The sequence below is a fragment of the Coccidioides immitis genome, assembly GCF_000149335.2.
Source record: "Coccidioides immitis RS genomic scaffold supercont3.6, whole genome shotgun sequence".
NCBI lineage: Eukaryota > Fungi > Ascomycota > Eurotiomycetes > Onygenales > Onygenaceae > Coccidioides > Coccidioides immitis.
Genome location: NW_004504312.1, coordinates 2,511,831 through 2,533,019, shown reverse-complemented (window position 1 = coordinate 2,533,019; position 21,189 = coordinate 2,511,831). Strand labels below are relative to the sequence as shown.

The following is a 21,189-nucleotide window of genomic DNA, read 5'->3' as shown; positions in this document are numbered from 1 at the left end:
GCAGCCAGGCTCGATTGGCCGGAATACACAGCTCCTTGACGCCGTCCAGTCTTGCTCCGCTGCCTCATCTCAAACTCGGCGCCTGCCGCCCTAATCTGTTTCTTCTCCAAGGCGTCATTGCTGGGCGGCTAGTTAGTTTGACAGGATCCATCTTGAGGACGTTAGACGCGCAGAAAGAGACATGGCGCAGGCCGAGTCAAACTGCCGTGAGCACATTATCCGCCCCCCCGGGGCCCTCGCAGGTTCGAAACCCGTTGAGGCGCAATAATCCAATTCCGATAGCCACCAGGGACAACCCATCTTTAAAACCATTTATCTGGAAAAAGAGGGAGAACAAAAAGAATAATAAGAAGAAGAAGAAGAAGAACTGTATCATATGGTCTTTAACTATTACCCTCTAATGGCGAGTTTATGCACCTATGCTAGCGGCGGCGCATCTCAAAAGGAGAGCCTTATTAAAAGGCCCGGATCACACTGGCCGCATCTGATCCACGTTGGAAAAGATGCAGTGCTCCCTAGGCAGCAGCTTATGTATAGTGGAGCGACAATCTACAGGCGCCTCAGATATTCTACGAGGAATTCATACACAACGCCAAAGATGAAAATGCATGAGCGGGGCAACCAAAAAAAGGTCCTTCAACCGGATTCATTAGTCTATTCGTCATCTAAAAAGGGCACATACCTAGGTCTAAGTCTATTCGCGGCATCATTCGTCCCGGCTCGGTCCAAATCCCATAACTAATCCGACCACGGTGCTACTAACAATTTGCAGCAAGCTGCATCGCCTTGCACTTCTCCGCTCTTTGTAGACAGTCCAAAATGATGCCCCAAAACTTATTGACGTCCATGCTAACTGGTATAGTGACACCACCGAGAGAGTCAGCCGTCTTTTGGGCCACTGTGCGACCTACCTCTCCGGTCAGCTGAACGTCTTTTCCATGCGAACCGTTGGTGACGACATCGACGATATATCTCTCTCCGTCATTGTCGTTGAACTGCAATATATCTTTGCGGCCAGCCATCTGTGAATCGTTTAGGTTTGAAAGAAGGACCGCAACCGCGACAGGGTCATGCAGTGGGGGCCCAGAGTCAATGCCAAACACCGTATCATAGGAACTCGCAAAAAATGTGAGCAGTGCATGAAGAATTTGTCGAAGAACTGACGGCTCAGAGTTATCGCTTGTCTCGGTAGCGAGGATGAGTGATTGAATTTCCTGAGTCGCGAGGACTTGATGTGTGAGATCCAGGGTAATTAGAGTTGTCTTCGGTGCTAGAATTGGTGACATCAAGATAGATTTAGCTGCCTCTGGATCCGTCTAGTATTATTAGATTGAACCGTTAGCTCCTCTTGAATTGAAACGGGATGTTGGCCATAAAGCTTGGAGCTTACGTAGATGTTGAATTCGGAATATGGTGTAGTATTCCCAATCCTGGTTGCTTCGCCAGGCTTTTTGCTGATCGGCACATCTGTGAATCCTGAGCCAATCGCTCCTCCCATGATGCTTACTCCTCGAACGTGTTCTGCAACTTCGGGGAATGTAGCAAAGAGCAACCCGACGTTTGTTAGCGCCCCAGTAGCAACAACCCACGCGGTATCCTTGGGCTGCGCAAGCAGAGCGTTTCGCATGGCCAGGATTGGATTGACATCCGTCACTGGCGGAACTTTCGGCACGGGAAGGAGGTCGGTTCCATCAATTCCTGACGAGCCTAGATACAGTATGCTCAGCAAGCGAATCTAGAGCTTAACGATGACCAAAAGGATGAAAACAGGCCGTACCATGAATACTGGGAGCATGAACCGGAAGCCTGCAAAAGGGTTTCTTTGAGCCGGGATAGACAGGGATGTCAGACCTCCCGATGGCTTCCAGAATGCTCCCTGCATTAGCAGTTGTATTCTCAAGGGACGCGTTGCCGTGGACGGTCGTGATCCCAAGGAGCTTCAACTGTGGGTGATGGGCGGCTAGAAGAATAGCAAACGCATCCTTTTTTACCACAGCATCAGCTCAAAGTCCACCGATTCAATTCAGGAATTGCAGTCATACATCATGCCCTAGAATCCGCTTCGCTTAGCACGGTGTGCCTCAACTGGCAAGCTGTTGCTCAGGGTTAGCCTGCTCACCGGGATCGCAATCCAGCCAAAGTGGAACCGGTTGTGGTTCTTGTGGTATCTCCAATGTCATTCTCGAAACACTTTACTGCACTTTCACCCGCGGCCCTGGCCTTGGTCTCTCCCCTCGTTGAGCTGGCGGGGTTTGAATGAGGAGTTTATCTTATCAGCGGGCCCTTTGGCCAGTTAACTAGCTCGGGTTGATGTCAGTTACTAAGCACTGCGTGTTTGGTTTGAATGAAGGTTAGTTAGTAGTTAGTTGAGTTAGTTAGCGGGTTGGTGAGTTGTTATAATAACTACACAGCACCATGCGACTTGAACTCCTTGAACTGCACACGGCGAGGCAAACAGTGCTGGCTTCTGGCTGACCAAGGCGCCCACCCATCGAGACCAGAGCAAGGAGCCATTTCATTCTCGCCCCTCTGATGTCTCACCCGCCATTTTGAATCAACTCTTTAGTCATCACACACGCCTCGAGCAAGCCCCATGAGTCCTCTCGACACTTCCCGTGGTCTTAGTTTGACCAACTGATAACCAGGAAATGACTGACAACCTGCAACTGTTTTCGAAATTCGGACCAACCGCTTCCGATACAACTGCTTCTACGCCCCCAAGAAGGTCTCCGGCCGGATCCAGGGCGATATCTCAGGCCCGCCATGGACCAAAATTCACGACGCAAACGGACTTTACAAGCGAGCGAGCTACAAGAGCACTGATACTCCGGGTGCTCTGTGCCCAGGTGCCCGGCCATGGCTCGGAGCAGCGGGATCGTGGAACCCCCCGACCACTCGAGGAGATACTGCCTCCACTTACAAGCTCCAATGAGGTCGATCTTCAGCTTTACGCTTTGATTGCGATCATCATGAAGGAATTTGTTTACCTCTGGTACTCGAAGATTACCCCTGATCACAGTTTCACCGAGGAGATCATCCAGGTGATTGCCCATTGCACGCGTGCTCTCGAACAACGCTTACGGCAAATCGACATACATGCTCTTGTCTTGGACGAGATTCCGTCGTTGATTGAGGCCCATGTCATCGGTGAGAAGTGCAAATGAATGTTACCTTTTGGGGAACCATTAAGTTGACCGCGATATTTGCGTGTGTCCGTAGCGTATCGTATGGCAGATCAGAGCGCTATGGCCGCTCGGTCCCAGGCCCAGTTCCGGATCGCGTATCACGCCTTGAACCCCCATCCGGCCCTCTCTCCCGTGCCGTCGGTATCGAACCCTGCATCTGTCGTGGAGCAGCAGGAGAGAGAATCGATATATCGGCAGATGCTAGCGCAAGGAATCCTGGCCGTCCTCCTCCCCACGGAAGATCTAGAAAACGTATGCCTCAGGACGTTGGTGGGTGATATCCTTGCCGATCTGCTGCTCGGGGAAATCGTCGGCGGAAAGGTTGCGGAAGGCTGGTTTATTTGGGAGGTCATCACCAAACTTGCCGGAGAACTGAGGCCCGGACCGGAGGAGGCGAATACGGAGATGGAGGACACGGAAATGAGTCAACCGGGAAGAGTTGGCCTTCTCTCCACTCGAACAGACACTGGTCCCATCGGTAATACGTCCGCTAAAACCCAATCATCACTATCACTCCTCTTGTGGTCGATTTTGCAGTATGCGTATCTGGCATATGCGGCCATTCGATTTGTTGCCCGCGAGCTGACCCAGGTAGCATCACCATCGTCATTCATGCCCGTGCGAGGGCTCGTGCCAGAGACGACTTCGAAAACCCCTGCAACTGAAACCCAATCCTTGTCCAGTAGTAGCACCGTGCGACTTCCTATTCTTAAATATAGGATTTTTGGAATGGCGGCGCGACTAGTCGATGTCTCGAGGCGGATGCCTTGGCTGGGAGGATCGTTGGCTCTTGTCCAGCACGTCCTGCTGAGCGGTCCGGGGAGGCTTGGGGAGACGGACGGCGCTATCGACAGGTGAGTTAAATCTCGTTTGTTTCATTTTGCGTTCTGCCAGTCTCATTGCTCCGGTTATTTGCGAAATATCCATCTGTCCGTTTGCTTTGCCCCGCATGGGATGGAAATTCCAAATGGGTGTGGTCGCTCAGCGCCCTCGACCAGATAGAGACCCCCCGTGGGCTGTCTCGTCTCTGATGCATTTCGTCATTCCCAGCCCACGCGGTTCCCCCTTTTTTTGATGATCCCTGGTGAACCAACGGAGCAATCAGAGCGCAAAGCAGGGGTCTGAAGAATCGACTGGTGACATTGCCCGCATGGCCTTTCAGTCACTTGATCTGATGGTGGGCAGCTTTTCCGTCCACCAATTGAGCTGTTTGCTTTGTGAGCAAACAGTTGGTTCAAAGCACTTTCGTTTTCTGTTCTGTTTTCTGTTTTCTGTTCCGGACGTGTATCTGGGAAATTCACAGCGGTATTACCGTGTTATGTTCCTAGCGGTTCTGTCTCGCTTCGTTGCATTTTGTTTCAATATCGTTTTGTCGCTTAACCACTCATATCCCCGGAATATCCCAATTTTGACCCTTTTGGGTTATTCCAAACACGCAACGGCCTCTGTTACCCGTATTTGTGTAAATATGGTAACAGCAATACGCGGCCACCCACACACCACCCCACATCTGGTACGGAGCGCTGCAAAACCTTCCCGTGCATGTGCGAGCGACGCCTTGGAAGATCCGCAGCGCTGTCAAAGAGAATCCAAATAACTCCATACCCCGGCGCTGCATCCCGTCCCATTGGCGCTGGCTTGTTGGCTGGTGTGGCTGGCAACTGGCACGCCCGCTGTCCTCTGGGCCGGCCCTCCCGCCCGCCCGCAGAAACTCTCCAGACTCTGCACTTCTTCACCGCCGGTCTCTGTGATTGGCAGATCCCCGCCCCTCCCTCCCTTCGCGTCGAAAGGCTCGCGGAGCTGCTCCAATCCCGCTCAGGACTCGCCAGCGGAGTCAGTTACATCATCGAGTGGGAGAATTGCTCGCATGGCGCCTTGCTCTCTGTGTCTCATTATTCTTGTTCGATGCACCCGCCGTGTTCTTTGGCAAAACCGGCCAAAAGTAAAATCTGGGAAAAGCTCTTTTTTCAACGAGATATTTTTGCTTTTTTTCTCCGGCGCTCGCTGCTCCCGTTACCGAGTCAGGTACCAATCATTTTCTGGAGCGCATTTCAAACTGGGCCGAACGGGCAATCCCACTCGAACGTCATCGTTCTTTACACATTTCTTGACCATTTTCTCGCAGTCACTTTTGTTCCTCAGGCCAAGGTTGGAGCCGCGATCAGGCATCAAATCATCGGTCATGCCCAAAGTCATCGGCATTGCCATCGTTGCCGCCGGGTACTCGATTGGCGGCTTTCTTTGACTGAGCACGGCTCCTTGATCGTTGCACTGATCTTCAAATTCTCTGCCTTGGCAATGCCTCTTACATTCGCATTCTCACATTCTGCTCGGCTTTTTGGCGCTATGTCCTCGTTGCTTGTATACCCTTGACTGAAATTTTTTTTTTTTTTTTTCCCTTCCCAAAAATAGATTTCTTCGCCAGACGATCCAGAAGCACCTCTTCACGCAAAGCTTACTCCCTTCTTTGCTTCTCGCCGTTCGAACAACCGTTTTCCCCTCCAATGCCCGGCTAGCGTCTATCGAGATTCCCCCAGAAGCCGATATCGGAGTTCCAACTAGCAAACAGTGCGGAACTGAAGCCCTACCCCTGACCACAGCACCCCCACCACCACCAACATCAAATTCGCATCAGCAAACCCCGTCCGACCAACGGCCGAATGGCGCCAAAATAAACTCTATTAAACGTGCATGTGCCCGAAGTATCCTTCGGCTGATCCCAAGGCGCGTCGCATTGGCCATCTTCGCTATTGCGACCGACAACGAATACAGTGGAATTAATCTAAGCGCTATGAGCGAAAATGACCCCGCCTCCCCCGTGATACCTCCTCCAGCTGAGGCTGCGGCTTCCCCGCTAATATCGATTTCGCCTAGCCTTATTCCTTCTACGCCTTTGTCGGGCGCAGAGGTCTCTGAAACTAGACCGGGGACCAGTACCGATTTCGATCCGACCCATTCCAACCCGGACGCAACTCAAACGTCAACCCCAGACATGGGGAGGGTGGTAAACACCAAGCCCGAGAAACTAGACCTGTCAACTTTTGCCCTAGGATACGAAAAAGAGCAGGTGGAGGACGAGGAGGAGCTGCTGCTGCTGCTGCGCGCTATCGAGCGCGATGTGCTGGACCTTTTCTCGGATTCGTATTGCAACAAACATCTTGTCTACTCTATCGTCGAAGTGGTGTTGGTCAAGCTCGTCCCTGAGCTGATGGAACATGGCGTTGGAGAGCTCATGGCTGAGCGCGGGCTTTGAGATTTTCACGCACAGACCAAGCTGCGGGACAAAATATTGGCGAACCTGGCACTGGCCCATGCATTGATGCAACCCGCCTCTTGATCATGGTCCTTCCGGGCTGATCTGTGCTTCGGAAGGGGCCTCCTGACGCCTGGTACGAAGGTACATACATGTACACATTAGTCACAGATAATGATATGATATTCCAAATAGATAATGCATACCATAATGGTCTTGCTGGAGATGTAGTGAATAGGACCTCCCGCCCATCATTTTGGGGTGGGGACATCAGGAAAAGAAAAAAGGAACGTCCGGAGACGCTTCGATCTTACATTTTACAAAGCCGTCCTATCAGAGAGAGCAAAACAGGAAACTTGAAATATCAAGCCAGATTCTTTCAGACCCAAATCATAAATGGAAAAAAAAAAGCCAAGCGAAATAAGAGGCGCCCATAATGATATGTGAGTTCAAACCTTGTTACCCTCGCCCAGTTTCCAATAGAAAATGCTTTGGTATACATTACCGATTTCATTTCAACCCTGGTAATCCCCTTGCTAAAAAAAGCCCATTCCCAATTCCCAAAAAGGATGAAAGTAAGGAAGAGGTACCCCGTCCGCGCGAGCGGTACACGATGTAAAAGGTCGCCAGTAACCCCACAGATAAAACCATAAACAAGAATACGATGAACAAAATAGGCCAGAAAATGCAGTATCAAGCGAGAAGAAAATCAAAAAAGAAAAAAAACACTCGAGAAAGGAAAAAATAAAAATAGATTAACGTAGAAACTTTGTAAAATAAAAATAATTTAAAAAAAAAAAAAAAAAAAAAGGTCCAGGAACCAGGGCAGACCTAGCACTCCAAATAAAAGAGGACAGACCGTGACCCCGCCATACATACCAGCCTGTATATGGATACATCGGTATACTCGATTGACTGGAGTTTGGCTTCCACTCGATCTCAACCTGTTGGTATCGGAATAAAGCATACATACTATCCGGCCAGGATATCCCAAGTACTATCGGGCTTTGACTCGCATAGGAGCATATGGGTCGAGATTATAACGTATGGATACTGCGCTTCTTCGTCATTCGCGGGAAGTCAGCATGTTCGTCGATACGCTCCAGCTTTGTACCCTGACTCTGGACAAGTTCCAGCTTCTCCATAAGTTTGCCGATGGTCATAAACTCCTGTGCCCCAATACCAGAGGGCTGGTTCTGGAAGTAATTCCTTACTAGCTCCAGAGCTCGACGGGCTTCGTCCTGTGTTGGAGAACCAGGGGAGCTAATGGGAGAGATGGTATTGGATTTTGAGAAATGGGATAGTTCCGTTTTGATTTGGGGCTGACTGCGGTTTCGTCTCATGGCTGGATTTTCTTCCGCAGCGTTGACATTATCGTCGATAGCAGAAGGCTCTAGGCCCTGAATTAATGGAGCTTCCGTTGTTTCGCTGGAAACAAAAGGCTGGTCTGCGGCTAAAATAGGCAGTGTTTGACTCCTCTGCCTTATAGGATTGTGTCCTGGTGTTGTCTGATTCGGTGTGAAAGGATTTTCCGAAGTAAAAGCAGTCATTGATGTGTTGGTACCCAGGGGCGACGTAAGCGGAGAAAACGTCTGTGAGAAGTCATCGTTGCTTCGAGTGGTGATGCAATCAATACTTTCTTTCCTGAACTCATTCGCTACCTGCTTTGGGGACACAGGAGACGGGCTTAACATGCCTGAAGGAGACACAGATGATTGGTCATTCGGGGTGTGGACAATGGAGTTAGCGGTACCGGTGCTTTCTGAGGTATTTGTCGCATCCAATGAGCCTTTTCGTGACAATGACCCCGGCAAGTAGTTCTTTCGCTTGAACTTTTCCAGCCAGCTGGAGCTCAAGAGCTTTTGATGGCCTTCAGGACTTCCCACACTGTTGGCGAAGAAAAGGGCCCTTTCCCTGATCATAGCATCACTCAGCTCTCCTCCATGGCGTACATGATTTCGGGCCCAATTAGACAGGGCTCGTTCGATGTCGGGGAATTTGCCTTTAGTCTTTTTGATTGGTGACCGACGACCATCATCAGGATAAAGATACTTTTCTTTCTGGCGTAATACCTTCGAAACGGTGCTGTAAAAGTAATTATTGTCAGAAGGATGCAATAAGAAAACGAATTCTCTAGGTCAGAAATAGTCTATCACCTTCTCTCAACGCCGAACATGGCTTTATAAACTAACGGTTAGCATTGAAGTCCAGACCATTATACAACAGGATCTGATATAAACCGTACCTCCAATCTCAGTTTGCTTTACATGTGGATTCTCCTCGTGGTACATGCACATCCTGCGGCGGTCTGCATCCGTTAAGGTGCGTCGCGGCGTCGGTGAGCTTGAAACATGCGTGGCATGCAGGTTTTGTAGATGTGACGGCATCGGCATCGGCATCGGTGCCAGAGGCACTGGCGCATAATTTGGTTGAGTTGACAACATGCTGGGCCATTGCGGGGCCATAGTCAAAGGGCCGAGTTGCTGGGGGGGAAAGGACTGCGGTATCGACATGCTATAAGTGGGTTCTAAGGGCACAATGGGCGAAGAGCCAAATGTAAACCCATGAAAGTCCCCAAGAGGATGATGTGGGGAGTTGAACAATCCCATCTCGGCCCAATGGGGGTTTCCCAAGTCATGGTCTTGGGGGTGCTGGGTTTCAGTGTCCATTCCCAGAGCGAAAAGGTCCACTCCCCGCCGACAAGCTAATAGAGCTGGATGTGTGTTTTTGAGGAAAGAATCGTCAAATTGAATCTAGCTGCTGCAAAGGTCTGGATGGCCTTGGGGTGGCCAACAGCAGATTCAGAGTATAGCCAAGCAGCATTCAAGAAAAACCCAAAGCCGGCGCATGAGAGTCGGTGGTATGAGAGAGAAGAGTGCAGGGAGGGAAGAATAAGCAGGACAATGTCCAACAGCATATATCACCGAAGAGGTGCAGATACAGGGCTGGTAGGCAAGCCGGTCGAGACTTCGAGGGCGTGCAGGTAAGGATATGTATGCATTAAGTAGGAAAAGCAGGTCGGTGAGGGGTCACAGTTATCGATAGGAATGGTTACTAGTCATGTCCTTTGTCGTAACCTAAGGACCAGGGAACTTGGGGCTAGGATATGGGAGGAGAAGCGGACTTAAGGTCTTGTGGAATGAGCTTTCGGCGCTTTTAGTTAAGCTTCAATAATACATTTTAAAGGCGATGGATTGGGATGAACGAGGATAGGCTGTTTTGTCATTTCAAGGAAATATGAATTCCGAGGATGCTTGTACCACAATGGAACAGGGGCACATTAGATCCCCCATCGTTCAATACCAAATGGCCTTTTGGCAGGGTATCGATGTATCGCTAAAAAAAAAAAAAAAAAAAAAAAAGGGGGGGGAGGGGGAGAAGAGAAGGGAGAAGGGCCATTTCGAGGGCGTAGTCATCAGCGCCAATTGCCATAGGACAGAGGAGTGGCAGGCATCGCCGGCCAACGGCCAACAATATGGCGAAGAAATGCGCGAGGAAATTCCGCAAAAAAGCAAAATTACAGGCGAGGGTATTGTAACCAAAGAAAAGCGATATAATTGGCGGCGAAACAGTGAATGAATTTGCCGTTTCGTTACTGCGTATGGAATACAGTGTTCCGCGAATACGCTGCTGTATCGGGACCGTACGGTAATGACTGGGCGAGCAGGAGGCAGCAGGCTCATTGGTGGGAGAAGACATGCTCCGTCTCCCGTTCGAAAAGAGGGAGAGGCGATTCGTGCTCCGTTATGTGTGCAGAGCGACAGAGAAACGAAGCATACGTAACAGTGGTGACACTGTGCGCCATTCTAGCAGTCATTTATGGAATGCCAGAGTGCTCCTTAAAGCCTCGAAGTGCCCAGAGCGCACACAGTTACTGGCGGCCTGCTGGCCGACCGGAATCTGGGAAATGAATGGAGGAGACGCATGGCATCTCGCCTTCAACATGCCACACAGAATCTGTTGGGGGGAATCCATCATGGCACCCCCGACGCTCCCGTCATGGAGTATAATGCTGCTATTATCGAGCAATGCGAGAATTGTTCCAGTCACCCAGAGTCGCCAGGATCCCCAGCGTTGTTGCTGTGACCAAGATCTGTCAGAGGATGAGCCTTGTACGAAGTAGCAGGAAGGAAACAAGAAAAGTTTAAAATAAGGCACGCATCACTGTGGGGTTCAGCACGGCCTTTGGCATAGGGCATACATATGTCAGGCATGACGGAGGAATCATCATTTTAGGTCGAGTTAAGTTTTTGCTCCCCAGAGGTTCTCACGTGGGGATCTTTGAACTGTGGTCGCAGTGGATATTAGTATAAGCGGGGTGGAGGGCGAAGTGGGCGAAAAAGACAGCTAAGGGCCGTTTGACGAAACCTGAGCAAGGCATTGGATGGTCGATCTCGGGAGATGGACCACAAGTGATTGTCCAGAGTGAAAACGCGATCACTTGAGCAAAACGGTAATCTCAGCAAGCGTGGGAGATCGATGAACCCATTCACCAACTAGCTCCTGTTTTGTGGCTTGACTGAACTGACGTCTTCCTGTTCAAGGGGGTGGAGGGTGGTGAGCGGAAGAAAAATGACGGCTCAACGGCGAGGCGAAGGCAGATGAAGCGCAACGTCTATTATTCGCTTTCCGCTGCGGGAATGACTAATCCCACCTCCGGCCTGTCATAACCATCGCCATCGCCGCCGCCATTTAAGTAATTACTGTCGAAAACTCCATATGCTGATGGAGAGGTATGTATGGCGTGCGGACTCCAGGCGCAGACGGGCCTCCAGAGCGCGAATTCAAAAATACTCCCGTTCGGAACGCTGACATTCGTCAAGCTTGCCTGTAGATCTTGGTCCAAGATCGTCGTCGGCAGCCGTATCAAGAAGCTCCTCAGAGCACACATGCCCAACGTTTGAATGGCCGTCGCTCCATGCACTGTTGCATCTCCGGAGGTTGCGTGCCGTTTTCCATCCGTTAAAGTTACAGAAAACTCAAAGCTCTTCCTCGCTGCGATTGGCCTACGCCTGAAACTCCCTGCTGAGCCTTACCCACTAGAAATTCGCCGTGGTCGAGAATCCACCGCGCCGCGTCGGATTAGTGGTGGGTATCGCATAATATCAAGCCCTTCTGTACGAGGTCCCATTCTGCTGTACGGAGTACGTATAGGTGTATACATACTTCGTACGTTTGTACTGTACGTACAGAGGTACTGGCATACAGCGTTGTTTCTCCTCTCCATCTCGATACGGTTACAGCCGTCGGACAGCTCGAATCGACTCGTGTTCCAGCTCCATTGAGGGTACCTCACTAAACGCACGCTGAGAGACTGGACGAAGCTAAGCTAGGCGAGCTACGCCAGCGGGACCGGGCCGGCCATCACCATGATTAGGAACGCGAGCTGCCGTCGTTGAAACAGCCATGCTCCTCCATCGTTTTAATTTATTCGCCCGAAGGTGAGCAAGGAACCGCAGTCTCGCTACCAAAGGGAAACGGGGAGAAAAGGGGCAGTGATTGACGCCGATTTTCGACGCCGCTCTCCTTGCTCTTCTGGGTCGAGAAAGGCAAGGATCGTACCATCTGGCGTTCTCTCCAGCTCAGCCTCCTTTTTCAACAGCGATTTGGCCCTCTTGGCCGCCAAGGTTCTGGCTCATGCGGCTTGATATCATACCGCTTCTTCAATCTCCGCTCCCGCACTCACAATCCTGTGCTCAGGTTCCAGCGTCCTTGCCGCTCCCTCAGGCCCTGCGCCGCGTGCCATGTGAACAATGACATAAATAACGATTACATATGTAGGTTGCCTGCCCTCAACTCTTCAAAAGATGATTTGCTCCGTCCTCGAGTTAGGGGAGGGGGAATTCCGCGAAAGCCTCCATTTTCGAGCCTTTCCATTTGCTGCCCGTGGTGCTTATCTGGATTCTTCGCTCCGCGACAACCGCAGTAGGCCGATCGGGTAAGCCTGTTTTTCAAGACTCACCTCGTTTCTCCTTGCTCACATGATGGGTCGTTGTAAACCAATCGCTTCGATAGCACCCATTTCCTATCGTGTGGTCAAGAAAAAAAAATCTTTCTCGAAGCTTTATCCTGGGGAGGGAGGGGTTCTCCTCCGTCTTAAGCGCCGAGCCATGTAACGGGATGTCCTGGTCGTACCGACTACTTCCTCCCTAAGTGAGTAGAGGTACATGATAGAAAGTCTCAAAACATCGTCGGGCTTTGCTCTTCAGGCGTTCTCGAAGAGTCTCTCCGTATTTTGCCTCCTCCAAGACAGGAGTTAGAGTGACTATAATCCTAGACCTGTAAGAAACTAGCCTACCGGGATCGAAACGTCTCAAGAAAGACAAAATGCCTTTCTCTCCGATTTGCTGCGAGACTTTGCAATGACTGGCTCTTCATGCGCCCACTGTTTCAATCAAATTTATTGGATCCCCTGTCATGCAAAATCCAGTCGCCCATTCATCCATACATCGTGGAGCCTCTGTTGCTAATACTAAAGCCGCCTGAACCTCTCGTAGTTGTGCGCAAAGGGAGCCACTTTTATTTTTTCCATCTCCCGAGGATATGACATGCCCCTTTCCACCTCCTACCGGAAGGAGAAGAGAGAGAGAGAGAAAAAAGAAAAAAAAGATAAACTCGACTAGTGGATAGCTGTGGGGGAAAGCCATGGGGGATCCGCGGGATCAACCCTGGCCCCAACTTAAGCACAGAAGTCCGCTAGTGAACAACCCATGGCCCCTCCGACGAAGTCATTATGCACCCAACTAAGTTTGCAAGACTTGATATCTAGAGGTAATATACTCCGCAAGGAGTATTCGAATCAATGGAGCACTCAAGACATTTGCTAATTGTGCTTGCGGCACGGAATACTCCATCCAAACAAGACCCTCAGGACGGAGCGATGGGCATCTTGATGAAACCCGCGGAGAGAAAAGGGGGACGTCCGGAAGCCTTCCCCGGGATTTGCGGATTTCTGGGCCACCTCCTCGCCCCTTTTTTTTTTTTTCTCAATCGGAACCACTGTCGACAAACACGGGACATGCAAAGGACAACAAACAAAGGTGTGTTTGTAAGAGTGGTTTTTGGGATTTGGTCATTTTCATTCATGCATCTCTCAATACCGGAGCCGCGGTTGGACGCGCTTAGGCGCATGACTCTTTTGCTTGTAGCTTGTAAATTCTGCACTCCTCCTTTTTTTTTTGAGCCCGCGAGGAGTAGCCTGATGCGGCCGGGCGACATCCCCATTCTTGGCAGCATAACTTCCGGTCCGAGGTTATCCAACCAAAAATGCAGAAAGATCAAACACTGTTATGGACAGAGTACGGATGTTCATACTTTGGTTCGAGCATCGTGCAGCCGCTGTGATGACGACGTTTCGGGGACATCTGTCGTTTGCTATGTATGCCCAGCACGCACGACGTGAATCGCAGCAAAAGATTATTACAGACAGTGATAGAGTACCAAGTGTGTACAGAGTAACTACTGGGAAGAATTTCTGGGCAGAGAAAAGCATCCACTGGGATAGTTAACAACCCTGAGCCCAGAAGCTAGAAAAGATTCACTAAGCCCTGCCTTTTGTTTTTTTTTCAAAAAAAAAAGCACACCTTTTGCTTCCATCCCACCCCCCACCACCATGTCGTGAGCAAGGGTTGTTCTCGTGCGGCTTGGCCGCCCGGCCGCCTTTCTTTCCACTGAACAGCGCCGTCTCTCACCCGTGGGCGCTAGCGAGGAATAAGCGTGCATCGGCAGACGGAGAATCCGCCGATTCCGCTAGGCCCCAGGCCGCTTCTGGGCTAGAGCCAACTCAGTCTGCATGATTTTCGGGTTTGCCTCCGCTCTTGAGGCCCTTTGCGGGCGTAACTGGACCTTCACCCATCGATACAGACAACCGTGTTTGTGGCTTGGGATAACCATTGCGGTTTCAAGACCCATTTCCAATACCAACAAAAAGAGAATGTCCTTCCGAAGCAATACATGGATATTCCCTCAGATAGTTACATGAGAGAGTCGCTCATCGTAACGACAGCCGTGGTCTCCTGAACTGATGACGTTGTCCAGGCATGGAAGAATGCCGTGTGCAAAAAGAAAACCCTGCCTTCATCTTTCAGGGTCCGCATACAGTGTAGTATTCCTTGGAGCAGCGGCCTTTTGTGACTCGTCAATTGTTTCTTCACCGTTTCCCTGTTGCTTGGATGTCCATCCCAACTCCGTATCCTTGTTGGGTGGTGCGATTTGTAGGGTGCATATTTCTGCCCATGTCCTGACTTCTGCTTTTAGCAGCCGCTCACACCTCGCAGGCAGCGATTGGAACCCCGTGCCCTTTAACGTCGACCGGACACGGCCATGGAATGATCGCGGATCTGTCATACCCATCTTCCCCGTTCTTGAGCACCTTTCAAGTCAAGCAAGGACGAAAACAGTGGCCCGGCGCTTTGGGACAGGTTTCGTTACACAATTCTAAAAAAACGTGCACAGCTCGATTTCTGCTCTTCTTCACCGGAGGAGTCATTCACCTTGCGAGGTCATATTATTATTCTTCTTGTCCTTTCCTTTAAACTTCTGGTCTGAGTGCAGAACTATGGAATACGGACTGTTAGCCCTCCAGGCGTTTCATCGTCCGACCCCAACCATAATCCGCTCAGGATATACCCACCAAGGGTCCACTAGGTTAATAGGGCTTTCGAAGGATCACCCCAACCCCCGAACGGGAACCCTAGCCCGTGGCCATCGCTGAACTGCAAATGCTGTCATAGTGCAGGTAGCGCGACGTTTCTCCCAAGAGCATTGTGCGTCAATAAGAGGGACAAAAGGGCCTAAAGGGCCTGTCCCTGAGAAATGGTTTCGTCCAGATGTCCCATTGCTTTTTCTGCATTTCCACCATTCACTCATGCAAGTCTCCCAATGTGTATCGTTCAAGGACCCCGCCCCTGAGCGCCCACTGCCATGCAGAGATGTATGTACTCATTATCCCGCACAGAACCTCGAATACTTATGGCTCATGTACCTTATGGACATAAGCTATTGATCCACGTCTGATCTCCAATACCCGCAAAAAGCAAAATACCCAAAAGGCCAGAAAACAAAATGCCCCCGTCTCAAACATCCGATGGCTCACAAAGCCCAACAGACCATAAGCTGAATACTTCTGTCCTACCCTGTTTCAGTAGTGTAACAAACAAGACCAGCAAAATACCGAAAGGGCCAGAAGACGGTTAAAAAACCAACTCCGCAGGAGCTGCAAGCTGCCCAATATCGGATGTACATTTCATAAACACCCCCCAGCCTCTCTATCCATAGCAGCTGCGGCGTATCCGTCAGAGTGCCATCAATGATTCAAGGGGATCTCAGAAAAACCTCCCCATATCTCTTTCACCGTTTCACATATTTTGTTATGTTTTTGTTGTAGTGTATAAGTATATAATGGATGTACTATCCCGCGCTTCCGTTGAACCCAGTTGTTTCGATAACCTGAGGAATCTTTTTTGGGTCCTTGTTCTGTTCGCGGGATGATACCACGATTCTGTTCCGCGCTGAGAGCTCCCGAGGCTCTTGATTATATGCCAACGTTACCTGGCATACGCATAATTCCGCAATTTCAGATCAAGGACCAAAATCCTCAGACCAAAATCTCTCGTTCCCGCCATACGTGTATTTCCAGAGCCCTTCGCCCCGACTCCTAGTTCCTTTTCCTTTTTTTTTTTTTTTTTCCCGGCAGATTTAACCGCCCCCCCTAATTTTTTTTATTTCTTTTCTTTTTATTTCTTTTCTTTTTTTTTTCGCTTTCCTTTCTCCGCCTTTCCCCTTGTGCTATTTTCGTTTCGCAGGATATCGATATTGGTTCGGATCCAATAGAAGCTTTAAAAAAAATCGAGAATTGAAAAAAAAAAGATTGGTACTTTCATTTATTAGTTTATTTCGAGGAGACTGTTCACGGGGTTGCAATCGATGAACACTGAAAGAATTGGTAGGTACCATCATTGAGGAAACATAGGTGGCTGGGAGCCTGATATGAGATATGAATTGTTTGGGTATTTAACGGGACACAGTGCCTCACTTCGCAATGCCAATCTCAGGCACCCGACCAGCGTGGAAGATGCAGGTCGCCAAGAGTAACTCAAAACCAGATGCTTCAAGAAAAAAGAATTTTTTGTGTTATCTGCAATCGTAAACCATACAAAATGACTCGTGATTGATCTGGACACAGAACAGTCTGTTATTCAGTTTTCCGTACATTGCATGCAAGTGCAATGCAATAATCCGAATTCCTTTTTGGATACAAGCTCACAGCCATGTCCAATAGAAGAGTATCTGAGCGGGTTAACGGCATGAGTATTGAACGACCGGAAGGCCCTTTCGGGTCGACGCATTGCTGCCGCCAGTCGGTCAACGAAGCGGTTACCTCCGTCTGAACGAATCATCCCTCCTTTCTATCGGTTCCGCGAGGAATTGGCCCCGTCTTTCCCAGCACTCCTCGGGATAAGGGTATTTAGACGGCCGGCGCATAGAGACTAGTTTACATAACCATGCTTATCTCTTTATAATTGTGACTGATAGTACGGGTTAGCATAGCGAAGTTGACTCGAGATTCGGGGACATTGGGTAGTAGGCGTACTGATATCTTCATCTTCGAGTTGGTGGCTAAGCCCTACTCTCTGCGGCTGATGCTTTACAGAACGACCATAAACGATGGCATGCTTGAACTGCTCCACTATAGATTTGTGGATGGCATTGCACTGCAGTAAAAATAAAGGATTAGCAAAGTGACTCGTTACATCCGGGGAAGGAAGATTCTTACAAAATCTTCCACCGTGCAATTGTTGGATTTCAGGACGACAGGTGCTGTATAATCTGGAGCTTTGCCCTTGGGCTTCGTGTAGATCCGCTTGAGGTTAAGCTTTTCCCACATTTGCTCTAGAAGCTCATCGACGTTCCATCCGTGCTCTGCACTGATCGGGCATGCATTAGGGATGCGGTAAAGCAAGTCCAATTCCTCAATTGATATGGAGTCAATTTTGTTCAAGGCATATATGACTGGAATATAGCTTCGACTTTTAGCTTCAAGGACGTCTATTAGATCATCGATGGTCGCATCGCAGCGAATGGCAATATCCGCGGAGGAAATTCGATACTCGCTCATGACAGCCTTTATTTCCTGTTATCGGTCAGCACTACCCCACAAGCGATAATTGGTCGGTCCAGACTTACATCATGATCAATGTGAGTCAAGGGCACCGTGCTAGTAATCGAAATTCCACCTTTATCTTTCTTCTTGAAAACAATGTTTGGTGGAGACTTGTTTATTCTGATACCAAAGCCTTCCAATTCCGCTTCAATGATCCTTTTATCCGTTAAAGGTTTGTTCACGTCAAGAACGATAAAGATAAGGTGACATGTCTTTGCAACGGCAATAACCTGCCGCCCTCGTCCTTTACCATCCTTTGCACCCTGAATAATTCCGGGGAGATCGAGAATCTGGATCTTTGCACCGTTATATAGGACCTGACCGGGAACCGTCGTCAGGGTTGTGAATTCGTAAGCGGCGGCTGTAAAATGCAACGTAAGCGACATTCCATGATGTAGAATATGAGTAAAGTCAACATACCTTCAGAGTGTTGACCAGTCAACTTGCTCATCAGGGTACTTTTGCCGACAGACGGGAAGCCAATGAAACCACTACAAGGAGGTGAGCTAGAGCTCATCCCTGCGCTAGACGAGGGTCCAAAACTTACACGCTTGCTACACCGGTACGGGCAACATCGAAACCGGCTACAATCAGAGTGTCAAACGCGGCCTTTGCCGAAAAGTCATACGATCATATCACGCACCTCCGCCGCCACCACCACCCCCGCTCGGTGTGAGCAGTTCTCTTTTTAATTTGGCAAGCTTAGCCTTTAACTGTCCTACGTAGCAAGTATTGTCAGCGCCCAATCGCCCGACCTATGAGTTGAGCGGCCGTTATGCCAATTTCCGGGACATACCCAAGTGAAAGGATGTAGCTTTGTTCTTCTGAGTTCGCGCCATCTGCGAGAGGGTCAGATTAGCGATTCACGGAAGTGAAGCGGGATAAGGTAGTCTAACTTCGGCCTCGATCTCCTTGATCTATACATTCTCAATCTGTTAGCATCGTCGCTCGACGGTAACATCGCCTGCAGAAAACGAGGGCGCGCAAACCTTGTCCACGGTAGTCGCCATGACTGCTCGGTTTTGGGTGTTAGCCGGATGGGAGATTGGAGATAAGAAAGTGCAAATTAAATGTAAGAAGGATTAGCGGTCTCTCAGCGCCTCGTTTTTCTTCCGATGCTAGTTAGTTGAGACAGCAATCAACAGCTGGATTTGGGACCGCCGACGCTCTGAGAGCCTACGGCCTTTGTGGGGTTTGATGTTGATAACAAATTGAACAAGGTTTGATATCGGAATAACATTTCTTCCATAGAGGCTGACTAACAAGCTCACTAGCGCGCCGCCGGCAGATAAACTCGCTGGTCAAATTTTTGGATGCCGAATCACCCACAACACGACCCAAAACCATGACAATTGAGACACACAAACCAATAAGTACTACTATTTTGGGGCAAGAGTATTGTTCCAAAGGGCTTAACATGCAAATTCCGAACCGCGGATTCTTCGCAGTGGCTTGGCGGCCACCAGGGTAGTAGTGAGTCGCCAAGTCGCGAGAAACGGATGCCACTGAGCAAACCGTTACGTAATCGGCGATAAAGGTACCCGGCGAGGCGGATAAAAGTTGGTCATAGTAATAAAGAATGGCAGCTGCGCGGTCTCGTGGCAGCGAGTTGACTATGTAATTGTTCTAGCCAAGTGTTGCACTTCCTCCGCCCAACCCCGATCTTCCTCCACAGAACCACCCAATCTCCCCCAACCTCGTCCCTTTTGAAATCAACGGCCATATCCTCAAAAGCACCACCTTTCTCCCAATTCATATTTCTTAACCTCACGTATTGTTATCCTGACAGGATCATTCGATCTTGGTAACCACACACGACACCTAATCACCTAAAGTCATCTTCGTCCAGTCCATCAGTCTCCCGAACCCCACTTCACAATGCCGTTCCTCGACAACGAGTCCCCAGAGATGACACCTGTCGTCAACAAATTCCCATCCGATCCCTTCCACAAATTGGTCCAAGATCTCAGCGACGTCCTTGGACCAAGCTCGGGGCTCGACTCAGACGATGTAGATCCCATGGACATCCAACGACTGATGGAAGGGTACACCTCCAACCATAGCGAGTGGTTGCACTATGCCTTGGCGGACCCGAGCAGAGCCTATACCAGAAATCTCGTCGACGAAGGCAATGGAAAGAGTAACCTAGTAAGCACTCCCTCTCATCCGACTCGAAGACATGACTAATGTACGGTAAAGCTCATCCTCGTGTGGTCTCCGGGACGGAGTAGCCCGATCCACGACCATGCAAACGCACATTGTGTCATGAAGGTAAGACAGGATAGCATCAGCGACGGTCATCGAGCATCAATTGATGGATCCAATCGTAGATATTGAAAGGATCCCTAAAGGAAACGCTGTATGATTGGCCGGATCAGGAGAAGACGGACGCCGGCGAGGCCGCTCCCATGAAGGTAACCAGAGAGAGGGTGTACGGTGAGAACCAAGTCACCTACATGTCTGACAAGGTAAGTGTAGTGAGCTTGCTCCAGTGAAACAAGTGCTCACTCCCGGTTAGCTTGGCCTGCACAAGATTACCAACCCTGATCCAAATGAATATGCCATCTCACTCCACCGTAAGTCTCGAATCGCCATCGGTTGCTATACCAGTGCTTTGGTCTAACGAGATATAGTTTATACCCCGCCGAACGCAGCGCATTTTGGATGTTCTCTCTTTGATGAGCGGACAGGCAAGTCGCGCCATATCAAACAGTGCACTTTCTTCTCTCGAGGAGGACAGAAACTTTGAGGCGGATTCGCGGCTAAAGTGCCCCAGATATGCCCCTCTCGACGGGACGGGTCACGTTAGTACTCAGCTGTATTCTGAAGTGTTCTTTGATACCATATGTAGCCGTGTTGTTCAGCAAGATGCATCTTCCTTCGATGAATTGATAGTTTGTGCACCGACTGAATTTGTTCTCCTTCGTTCATTTTTAGGGTGTAGGAAACACTCCGCTCAGGCATGAAATGAAGGGTCGTTTTCTTGAAAAATTCTTCCGCAATTTGCATGGAGGATGAAAGTCCTCGTGTTTTCAGGGCCCCGGGGGGCTTTTGTATGATATCGCCCATTTTTGTGGGGGTTAAGGTTGAGCACGCAATCCGCGCTAAAAGCACGTCATCCCGACTAGTAAATTCTAAATTTTCAGTGTTCACACCACCACCACCACCAACAACTGGCTTCCAATGACGGGAATGCTGGGCTGGATTTTCCGCCGGATGGCTTTGGTGAATCCCTGAATCTTCATTCGTGGGCTTGATGGGCTGTTGTTGGATGCCCAACCCCGCTGGGCGCAAAGCGTCCGAAAGCTTCCAACGGGATCTTAAGTCAGTGTTGCAGGAACATGCCTTCCTTTGCTCTTGGAAGTCCGCAAAGCTTTCTTCTGAAACCCAAGGAGCAGCAAGGTTAAAGGGAAATTGCGGAGGTTTTGGTTAAGGAATGCAGTCCAGCACACTTCCCGCTCAGTGGAGAATTCATAGGGCTGATATTGACTCTTCGCCTCCTAGATGGCTGCAAGTATTCCCACTTCTCTATCCAAGATCCATCTGCGGAGGACCAAGGATTCATTTCTTGAGAATCATTTCCAGTCTTG

General features: G+C 49.7%; 8 protein-coding genes across 8 annotated transcripts; 4 read left to right on the top strand and 4 right to left on the bottom strand.

Moving 5' to 3' along the window:
- Positions 1-633: 633 nt before the first annotated feature.
- CIMG_03920 (uridine nucleosidase Urh1) lies at positions 634-2,242 on the bottom strand. The gene is made up of 5 exons (XM_001244478.2): positions 2,120-2,242; positions 2,043-2,050; positions 1,778-1,982; positions 1,391-1,707; positions 634-1,316 (listed from the first exon to the last, which is right to left on the bottom strand). Exons 1-5 carry the CDS (start codon positions 2,178-2,180, stop codon positions 759-761), a joined length of 1,149 nt encoding a protein of 382 aa, XP_001244479.1. The 5' UTR covers positions 2,181-2,242; the 3' UTR covers positions 634-758.
- Positions 2,243-2,450: 208 nt separating this feature from the next.
- CIMG_03919 (PXA domain-containing protein) lies at positions 2,451-4,147 on the top strand. Its single transcript, XM_001244477.2, has 3 exons — positions 2,451-3,147; positions 3,220-3,663; positions 3,781-4,147. Exons 1-3 carry the CDS (start codon positions 2,649-2,651, stop codon positions 4,041-4,043), a joined length of 1,206 nt encoding a protein of 401 aa, XP_001244478.2. The 5' UTR covers positions 2,451-2,648; the 3' UTR covers positions 4,044-4,147.
- A 470-nt stretch (positions 4,148-4,617) lies between these two features.
- CIMG_03918 (uncharacterized protein) lies at positions 4,618-6,664 on the top strand. The gene is made up of 2 exons (XM_001244476.2): positions 4,618-5,546; positions 5,611-6,664. The coding sequence occupies exons 1-2, from the start codon at positions 5,484-5,486 to the stop codon at positions 6,436-6,438; spliced, it is 891 nt and encodes a 296-aa protein (XP_001244477.1). The 5' UTR covers positions 4,618-5,483; the 3' UTR covers positions 6,439-6,664.
- A 136-nt stretch (positions 6,665-6,800) lies between these two features.
- Positions 6,801-9,107, bottom strand: CIMG_03917 (uncharacterized protein; the record flags this gene model as incomplete). The annotated part of the gene is made up of 3 exons (XM_001244475.2): positions 6,801-8,523; positions 8,595-8,616; positions 8,684-9,107. 3 exons carry the CDS (start codon positions 9,105-9,107, stop codon positions 7,476-7,478), a joined length of 1,494 nt encoding a protein of 497 aa, XP_001244476.2. The 3' UTR covers positions 6,801-7,475.
- Positions 9,108-11,342: 2,235 nt separating this feature from the next.
- CIMG_03915 (uncharacterized protein) lies at positions 11,343-11,737 on the top strand (the record flags this gene model as incomplete). The annotated part of the gene is made up of 2 exons (XM_001244473.2): positions 11,343-11,526; positions 11,631-11,737. 2 exons carry the CDS (start codon positions 11,343-11,345, stop codon positions 11,735-11,737), a joined length of 291 nt encoding a protein of 96 aa, XP_001244474.2.
- Positions 11,738-14,125: 2,388 nt separating this feature from the next.
- On the bottom strand, positions 14,126-14,790 carry CIMG_03914 (uncharacterized protein; the record flags this gene model as incomplete). The annotated part of the gene is made up of 2 exons (XM_001244472.2): positions 14,126-14,210; positions 14,537-14,790. 2 exons carry the CDS (start codon positions 14,788-14,790, stop codon positions 14,126-14,128), a joined length of 339 nt encoding a protein of 112 aa, XP_001244473.2.
- A 1,744-nt stretch (positions 14,791-16,534) lies between these two features.
- CIMG_03913 (ribosome-interacting GTPase 1) lies at positions 16,535-18,742 on the bottom strand. Its single transcript, XM_001244471.2, has 10 exons — positions 18,589-18,742; positions 18,496-18,516; positions 18,396-18,438; positions 18,243-18,317; positions 18,147-18,183; positions 18,020-18,090; positions 17,623-17,960; positions 17,213-17,569; positions 17,030-17,150; positions 16,535-16,964 (listed from the first exon to the last, which is right to left on the bottom strand). Exons 1-10 carry the CDS (start codon positions 18,607-18,609, stop codon positions 16,945-16,947), a joined length of 1,104 nt encoding a protein of 367 aa, XP_001244472.1. The 5' UTR covers positions 18,610-18,742; the 3' UTR covers positions 16,535-16,944.
- A 523-nt stretch (positions 18,743-19,265) lies between these two features.
- CIMG_03912 (cysteine dioxygenase) lies at positions 19,266-20,511 on the top strand. Its single transcript, XM_001244470.2, has 5 exons — positions 19,266-19,747; positions 19,799-19,870; positions 19,930-20,067; positions 20,118-20,175; positions 20,233-20,511. Exons 1-5 carry the CDS (start codon positions 19,478-19,480, stop codon positions 20,346-20,348), a joined length of 654 nt encoding a protein of 217 aa, XP_001244471.1. The 5' UTR covers positions 19,266-19,477; the 3' UTR covers positions 20,349-20,511.
- The last annotated feature ends 678 nt before the right edge of the window (positions 20,512-21,189 follow it).

Bases quoted from the DNA above. Each gene is read 5' to 3' on its own strand.
- CIMG_03920 (XM_001244478.2), bottom strand. From the start codon at position 2,180: ATGACATTGGAGATACCACAAGAACCACAACCGGTTCCACTTTGGCTG. The intron at 1,708-1,777 runs GTACGGCCTGTT...TACTGTATCTAG, and splicing joins TCATGCTCCCAGTATTCATG to GCTCGTCAGGAATTGATGGA. The intron at 1,317-1,390 runs GTAAGCTCCAAG...TAATAATACTAG, and splicing joins ATTCCGAATTCAACATCTAC to ACGGATCCAGAGGCAGCTAA.
- CIMG_03919 (XM_001244477.2), top strand. From the start codon at position 2,649: ATGACTGACAACCTGCAACTGTTTTCGAAATTCGGACCAACCGCTTCC. The intron at 3,148-3,219 runs GTGAGAAGTGCA...GTGTGTCCGTAG, and splicing joins GATTGAGGCCCATGTCATCG to CGTATCGTATGGCAGATCAG. The intron at 3,664-3,780 runs GTAATACGTCCG...TGACCCAGGTAG, and splicing joins AACAGACACTGGTCCCATCG to CATCACCATCGTCATTCATG.
- CIMG_03918 (XM_001244476.2), top strand. From the start codon at position 5,484: ATGCCTCTTACATTCGCATTCTCACATTCTGCTCGGCTTTTTGGCGCT. The intron at 5,547-5,610 runs GTATACCCTTGA...TTTCTTCGCCAG, and splicing joins GCGCTATGTCCTCGTTGCTT to ACGATCCAGAAGCACCTCTT.
- CIMG_03913 (XM_001244471.2), bottom strand. From the start codon at position 18,609: ATGGCGACTACCGTGGACAAG. The intron at 18,439-18,495 runs GTTAGACTACCT...ACCCTCTCGCAG, and splicing joins TCAAGGAGATCGAGGCCGAA to ATGGCGCGAACTCAGAAGAA. The intron at 17,961-18,019 runs GTATGTTGACTT...TGCATTTTACAG, and splicing joins GACTGGTCAACACTCTGAAG to CCGCCGCTTACGAATTCACA.
- CIMG_03912 (XM_001244470.2), top strand. From the start codon at position 19,478: ATGCCGTTCCTCGACAACGAGTCCCCAGAGATGACACCTGTCGTCAAC. The intron at 19,748-19,798 runs GTAAGCACTCCC...TGTACGGTAAAG, and splicing joins GCAATGGAAAGAGTAACCTA to CTCATCCTCGTGTGGTCTCC. The intron at 20,176-20,232 runs GTAAGTCTCGAA...AACGAGATATAG, and splicing joins ATATGCCATCTCACTCCACC to TTTATACCCCGCCGAACGCA.